The 7,871-nt window shown below is 42.9% G+C and overlaps 1 protein-coding gene across 1 annotated transcript in view; it reads left to right on the forward strand.

The window, feature by feature from the left end:
• The window catches only part of PPP2CA (protein phosphatase 2 catalytic subunit alpha), a 45,789-nt gene extending 40,479 nt beyond the window's left edge, over nucleotides 1–5,310 (forward strand). Inside the window, exons 5-7 of the mRNA XM_073573764.1 lie at nucleotides 241–402; nucleotides 522–640; nucleotides 4,505–5,310. Coding sequence (XP_073429865.1) covers nucleotides 241–402; nucleotides 522–640; nucleotides 4,505–4,577 — 354 coding nt within the window. The 3' untranslated portion in view covers nucleotides 4,578–5,310. The remainder of the gene's footprint in view (nucleotides 1–240; nucleotides 403–521; nucleotides 641–4,504) is intronic.
• Nucleotides 5,311–7,871: the final 2,561 nt, after the last annotated feature.

Consider the following 7,871-nt stretch of genomic DNA (forward strand, 5'->3'; position numbering starts at 1 on the left):
TCCAACGAGTTTTTCTTCTTTCAGGTTACTACGGGGGCTTATTTACAGCATTACAGAATGCTGTAGATAAGCCCCTGATGTCAATGCCGGAAGCTGGTAGTCAAAAAAAAAAAAAAAGGTGACAGATTCCCTTTTAAATCATTAAAACATGTAATTGTCAGTGTTTGTAAATCTTGTTGGTCTGCTAGTTGTATGTGGCTGTTGTATTGTAGTTTGACTTCTTCCCGCCTGCTCTTTCAGGGCCCAATGTGTGACTTGCTATGGTCAGATCCAGATGACCGTGGTGGCTGGGGTATTTCTCCTAGAGGTGCTGGATACACATTTGGACAAGACATCTCTGAAACGTTCAACCATGCCAATGGCCTTACCTTGGTTTCTAGAGCCCATCAGTTGGTGATGGAGGTAAAATGATCACTTAATGCCTTATCCTTAGATTAGTTTGTGCCCTTTGCTTTACCTTATTCCTGGTTATTTTACTTGTGGGCATAACATTCTCTAACCATTTGTCCTCTGATTTTCAGGGATACAACTGGTGCCATGACCGGAATGTAGTGACTATTTTTAGTGCGCCAAATTATTGTTACCGCTGTGGTAACCAGGCTGCAATAATGGAACTTGATGACACTCTGAAATATTCATTGTAAGTACGCCAACCTACAAAAAGGATGCTAGTATGACTTTATGTGGTATTATATGAAGCAGTCTTGGCTTTGTCAAGTTGAAAAAAAAAACAAAGATTGAGCTTAACTTCAGTTGGTACACATGCAAAACATAAACGCATGTTCACATTGGTCACAAAACACAAACCTACAAGAGCAAAAGTGAGAAAAACCCTGTTGTAACTAAGTAAATAAAAAGCAATAAGTTTTTAAAAAATGTTTTTATTAAAACATGGCATAAAAGCCATCCCACCATGAAAAAGTTACTCTGGTCGGGGTCATCCTACACTCTTGAATATTAAAAACCTTACCATGTGTTGGTGTTGACGTCAGTGTGTGAATAAGGGCAGACAAAAGGACTGGGCCCAAGCAGTGGAAAACAAGCTTGGGGGGGGGGGGGGGGGAGCCTTGTATACAATTTCCAGCTCAAAAACTGGAGGCCACACCCTGGCTTGCACAGAATGCAATGATACAAAAAGAAAAAAAAACACAGATTAAGCTTTACTTGAGTTGGTACAAGCTCAATGTTTTGTTTTTTTTTTTTTTTTTTTAACTTTGTAATATTAGACGGTGTAGGACTGTCCCGATCAGAGTTGCCTTGTCGTGGTGGGATAGCTTTTATGCTATTTCTTGATTAAGTATTACTAAAAACTGTTATTTAAATGCACTTTTTGCTTTTTATTTACTTAGTTACAGCAGGGTTTTTGCTCGCTTTAAAAGTTGGTTGTCTTTAATGTGTCAGGGTGCAAGCATATATTTTAAGGAGGGTGACTTTGAGATACACTATGCTTGCACAACCAAGTTGTAAATTAGTGGTCAAACATGCACACTGCCACTACATTATGTATTTGACTATCTGCCATAAATGTAAGTTGGTAACCTAGTGTGCATGCTGACCATTGCTTTTTTCCCAAATGGGACAAGACCCCTGTTACAATGACTGGTGAATCCCTGAGCAGTGATACATTAATATAACTTGTGGATAATTGATAGTTGGGCAAATGGATCTGTAAAACATAGGCCATGTGACAGGCTATATCTGTCCTGTTTCTGATGTAAGGATCTTGACTTTTAGTGGAGATGAATCTGTGCTGCACTTGGGCTAGGTTCAAATTGGCGTACTGGGGGCTCTGCGGAGGGTTGCGTACTTCCTCCCTGAAGCTCTGCCACTTCCGTTTAGATCAGCCTAATTCTGCATGCATCCTGCGTACCTTATCTCTAACATTAAGTATGTAGGACATGCGGATGCATAGTTTTGGTGTGCCCGCCGTCTGCACAAAACTCAACTTGTTGTGCTCCTGTGCGGTTGGTGCATCAAAACAATGCATCCGCATATCCTGCGTACTCAATGTTAAAGACTGGTACCCAGGACGCATGCAGAAGTAGGCAGACTTAAATGGAAGTGTGAAAGTGGGCAGAGCTTCAGGGAGGAAGTACGCAACCCTCTGCAGAGCCCTCGGTACGCTGATGTGAACCTAGCCTTAATGAACATTCTCAGTAGTGAGGCAGTGCTATGCAGTCGGAGTGGAGATAAAGTGCATCACAGATTCATGTCCATGCTCAGTGAGGCAGGGCTGTGGAGATGAATCTGTGCTGCACTTTATGTACATGCTCAGTAGTGATCAGTACTGTGGAGATGAATCTGTGCTGCACTTTATGTACATGCTCAGTAGTGACCAGCGCTGTGGAGTCGTAGTGGAGATGAATCTGTGCTGCACTTTATGTACATGCTCAGTAGTGAGGCAGGGCTGTGGGGTCGTAGTGGAGATGAATCTGTGCTGCACTTTATGTACATGCTCAGTAGTGACCAGTGCTGTGGGGTTGTAGTGGAGATGAATCTGTGCTGCACTTTATGTACATGTTCAGTAGTGATCAGTGCTGTGGAGATGAATCTGTGCTGCACTTTATGTACATGCTCAGTAGTGACCAGTGCTGTGGGGTTGTAGTGGAGATGAATCTGTGCTGCACTTTATGTACATGCTCAGTAGTGATCAGTGCTGTGGAGATGAATCTGTGCTGCACTTTATGTACATGTTCAGTAGTGATCAGTGCTGTGGAGATGAATCTGTGCTGCACTTTATGTACATGCTCAGTAGTGATCAGTGCTGTGGAGATGAATCTGTGCTGCACTTTATGTACATGCTCAGTAGTGACCAGTGCTGTGGGGTTGTAGTGGAGATGAATCTGTGCTGCACTTTATGTACATGCTCAGTAGTGATCAGTGCTGTGGAGATGAATCTGTGCTGCACTTTATGTACATGTTCAGTAGTGATCAGTGCTGTGGAGATGAATCTGTGCTGCACTTTATGTACATGCTCAGTAGTGATCAGTGTTGTGGAGTCGTAGTGGAGATGAATCTGTGCTGCACTTTATGTACATGCTCAGTAGTGACCAGTGCTGTGGGGTTGTAGTGGAGATGAATCTGTGCTGCACTTTATGTACATGTTCAGTAGTGATCAGTGCTGTGGAGATGAATCTGTGCTGCACTTTATGTACATGCTCAGTAGTGACCAGTGCTGTGGAGTTGTAGTGGAGATGAATCTGTGCTGCACTTTATGTACATGCTCAGTAGTGATCAGTGCTGTGGAGATGAATCTGTGCTGCACTTTATGTACATGTTCAGTAGTGATCAGTGCTGTGGAGATGAATCTGTGCTGCACTTTATGTACATGCTCAGTAGTGATCAGTGCTGTGGAGATGAATCTGTGCTGCACTTTATGTACATGTTCAGTAGTGATCAGTGCTGTGGAGATGAATCTGTGCTGCACTTTATGTACATGCTCAGTAGTGATCAGTGCTGTGGAGTCGTAGTGGAGATGAATCTGTGCTGCACTTTATGTCCATGCTCAGTAGAGAGGCAGGGCTGTGGGGTTGTAGTGGAGATGAATCTGTGCTGCACTTTATGTACATGCTCAGTAGTGACCAGTGCTGTGGGGTTGTAGTGGAGATGAATCTGTGCTGCACTTTATGTACATGCTCAGTAGTGATCAGTGCTGTGGAGATGAATCTGTGCTGCACTTTATGTACATGTTCAGTAGTGATCAGTGCTGTGGAGATGAATCTGTGCTGCACTTTATGTACATGTTCAGTAGTGATCAGTAGAGTTGAGCGACTTTAGTCGGATCGGGTTTCATGAAACAAAATTTGTTTCAGATGAAACTGGTCCGACTAGGGCAAAAAAAGTCGGCGTTTCGTCTGAAACCTGACCCCAATGCAAGTCAATGGGGAATAAAAGTCAGCATTGAGGGGATGAAATTCATCCCCTCAATGCTGACTTTTATTCCCCATTGACTTGCATTGGGGTCGGGTTTTGGACGAAACGCCGACTTTTTTTGCCCTAGTCGGACCAGTTTCATCTGAAACAAATTTTGTTTCATGAAACCCGATCCGACTAAAGTCGCTCAACTCTAGTGATCAGTGCTGTGGAGATGAATCTGTGCTGCACTTTATGTACATGCTCAGTAGTGATCAGTGCTGTGGAGTCATAGTGGAGATGAATCTGTGCTGCACTTTATGTCCATGCTCAGTAGTGAGGCAGGGCTGTGGGGTCGTAATGGAGATGAATCTGTGCTGCACTTTATGTACATGCTCAGTAGTGAGGCTGTGCTGTGGATTGGGGGAAATTGAGGAGTGAGAGATTTGTCTTACTGACTCCACGGCCCTGTTGCTGAGGCTGTGCTGTGGATTGGGGGAAATTGAGGAGTGAGAGATTTGTCTTACTGACTCCACGGCCTTGTTGCTAAGCGTAACTTTGTATGGCTGGCCAGAACATTGTGAGGCCTTGGATACTGTTCTTCTCTGGGTTTTACTACTATTTGTGACACATTTTTATTTTTCCCTCCCAGCTTGCAGTTTGACCCAGCACCTCGTAGAGGAGAGCCACACGTGACTCGCCGCACCCCAGACTACTTCCTTTAAATGGAATTTTACACTTGTACAGTATTGCCACCCACAACAGGATTTTGACCTGGGAGCCGAGAAGAGGAGCAGTAACTTCAGTCAAGAGAGGGCATTTGTCACACACGTACAGTTCTCAAATGGACCAAAAGATGTGCCATATACAAAAGCAAAGCCTCTCATCTCAACAGCCCGTGACCACATTAGAAAAGACCTGTTCATTGCATGCTGAAGTGACATGTCTGTCTAGGAAAACCAATCCCAGTTTTCTGGCATAGCACTACTTGTAGTTCCTTTTTGCTTTCTCAGACTGCGACAAAATTATGTAATCATAACACTTCGTGAATCCAATTTAACTCTCCATTTAGCAATAGCTTTACTCGGCATGATTGTAGATAAGGATAGACAGTCTGGGAAACCCTTTAGCTCTCTGGGGGACCTGCAGCCTTTTGGGGCTTCCTCGGTTGGTGTGAAGGGATATAAGGACCTTTAAAGAATAAGTACCAAGGCCTTCATTGCCTCTTCTGTGACTTCAGAAATGTGTTTATTTTCAGGGAAAACAATCTAATTTAACTTTTTTTTATTTTTATGTCCACACATGCCCAGTCTTGTTTTTCTTCCCATCTGCATTTTTTGTCACTCTTCATTGTTTTAGGTTAGTTTTGACAGATATTTGTTACCATTGCAATCTAAGGCAGCAATGGTTTTTTTTTTTTTGTTTTTTTTTTTCATAATAAACTTGTGAACAAAGTAATGTGAAGCTTAATTTGTTGCTTCTAACTTATACACGATTCTCACAGCTGACACCCAGCACTAGGTGCCAGGAGTGGTCACTGACTGCTCCTGGCACTTTAACCCCTGAAATACTGCGATCAAACAAGATCGCAGCATTCTGGGAGCCGGCACAGGGCTGACAGCCCCTGTGCCTTTGGATCGGAGACCCTGTGGCATGACGCGGGGTCCCGATTGTTGCCATGGTGAGTGGATGTTGTCATGATGACATCCGGGTCACCCAGAGTAAGGAAACTTGTTGATCATGAGCGCAGTACATGATCAGTAAGTCTCAGTGCAGCGCTGACAGCTTCTGTGGCATGCAGATGCTGCTTCATCTATATGCTAGAGAAGCAATCAGCCTGCAAAAAAGATAGCCCCATAGTGGGACAAAGTGTAAAAGTTAGTAAAAAAAAAAATTAAATTTTAAAAATATTTAAAATAAAAAAAATAATAAATGGAAAATATGTATCACTTAATATTTGAATGGAAAACTAAAGTACACATTTGGTAACGCCGACCAGACCTATAAAACTGTCCCACTAGTTAACCCCTTTAGTCATCAGCACCATTAAAAGAGGTAAAAACCAATGCTTTATCATACTGCCGAACAAAGTGGAATAACACGATCAAAAAGATGGATATAAACACTGTATCGCCGAAAACATCATCTTGTTGTCATGCAAAAAACAAGCCGCCATAAAGCTCCATCAGCGAAAAAACAAGTTTTTAACTGTCAGTTAAGCAATGGAAAAGTAATTTTTTCTATAAAATAGTTCTTTTATTAAAGCACCAAAATATGAAAAAACTAAGTGAGGTATCTCTGTAATTGTACTGACCCAAAGAATAAAACTGCCTTATCAATTTTACCACACGTGGAACGTTATAAATGCCTCCCCCCAAAGAAAATTCATGAATTGTTGGTTTCTGTTCATTCCGTGTCCCAAAAATCAGAATAAAAAGCGATTTAAAAAAAAAAAAAAAAATTTCATGTGCCTGAAAATTAAACCAATAAAAACGTCAGCTTGTCCGGCAAAAAAACAAGACCTCACATGACTCTGTGGGCCAAAATATGGAAAAAATTATAGTTGTCAAAATGTGATGATGCAAAAACTTTTTTGCAGTAAAAAGCGTTTTTAGCGTGTGACAGCTGCCAAACATAAAAACCCAGTATAAGGCCTCTTTCACACGTCCTGATATTTCCGGTGACGGAGATGTCAGTTGTTCGTGTGTGCAATACTTGCGGCACACGTGTGGCATGTGTCGCATCAGTATCACACGGACAGGCACTAGGGAAGAAGCATTACCGTAAGAGCTGTTCCCTGGGGCTGGGTGCTGAACACGGCTCCTCATTCACCCCTGCTCTGCTGGCGATCGGCGTGAGCATGGGAGAATGAGTTACATTTAAGTAATAAGAGACAGCAGGCGACGGATGATGGGACTATTACTCCCATCAGCGTACCCTTGCTGCTGCTAATAACTGACAGCAGGAGCAGTGGATGGGAGTATTCATCTGCCGCTCCTGCGCTGTAAATATGGTAATTAAAAAAAGGCGTGGGTTCCCCCCTATTTTTGATAACCAGCCAGACAAAACTCACAGCTGGGGGCTGCAGCTCTCAGCTTCACAAGGCTAGTTATCAAGAATAGAGGGGTTCCCATGCTGTTTTTTTAACTTAAATAAATAAAACTGTGTGGGGTCACCCTATTTTTGACAATCAGCCTTGCTAAAGCAGACGGCTGGGGGCTTGTATTCTCAGGCTGGTACAGGGCCATGGATATTGACCACCCCCCAGCCTAATAGCTGCCCAGAAAAGGCACCTCTAATAGGGTATGTGCACACGTACTTTTTGAGAACTGCGGATTTGTAAAAAAAACGCAGGTCAAAAGTCCTGCGGTTTAGCACCTCATAATGGATAAGGTGTGAAACCACAGCGGATTCCGCACAAAGAATTGACATGCTGTGGATTGTAACCTGTGGAAAAATCCGCAGCATGTGCACAGCGTTTTTGTTTTACCATTGAAAACAATGGTACTGTACAACGCAGCAGAATCCGCACAGTGTGCACATAGCCTTAGATGTGTCTTTTCTGGCGCTTTTTAGCAGTGGCAAGTGGGGTAATATTTGTTGGGTTGATGTCACCTTTCATGTAACATCAAGCCCACGGCTTGGTAATGGAGAGGCGTCTATAAGACACCCATCAATTACTAATCCTATAGTTGTATTGAAAATAGACATCCAGAATAAAGTCCTTTATTTGAAAAAAAATTACACACTCCTTTAATCTCAATTAAACCATACTTACAACTATGCCTAATCCAAGCAAAGCCCTCGATCTCCTGTAATAAAAATAAAATAAAAACAATATAACATACCTGTCCGTCGTGTCCCATGCCGTAATCCATGTCTGGGGGATATACAGTTTTCAACCTGGACGGTGCGCAGATGCAGCTGAAAACCACTGAATGAGCTGCTGAGAATGTAGTGTCCGTTAGCGGGAGTGACGTCATAGAGGTTACCTCCGGTCACTGAGCTCCTCTCCCAGC

The sequence above is a fragment of the Dendrobates tinctorius genome, unplaced genomic scaffold, assembly GCF_039654945.1.
Source record: "Dendrobates tinctorius isolate UK_male_01 unplaced genomic scaffold, ASM3965494v1 ptg000036l, whole genome shotgun sequence".
Lineage (NCBI taxonomy): Eukaryota > Metazoa > Chordata > Amphibia > Anura > Dendrobatidae > Dendrobates > Dendrobates tinctorius.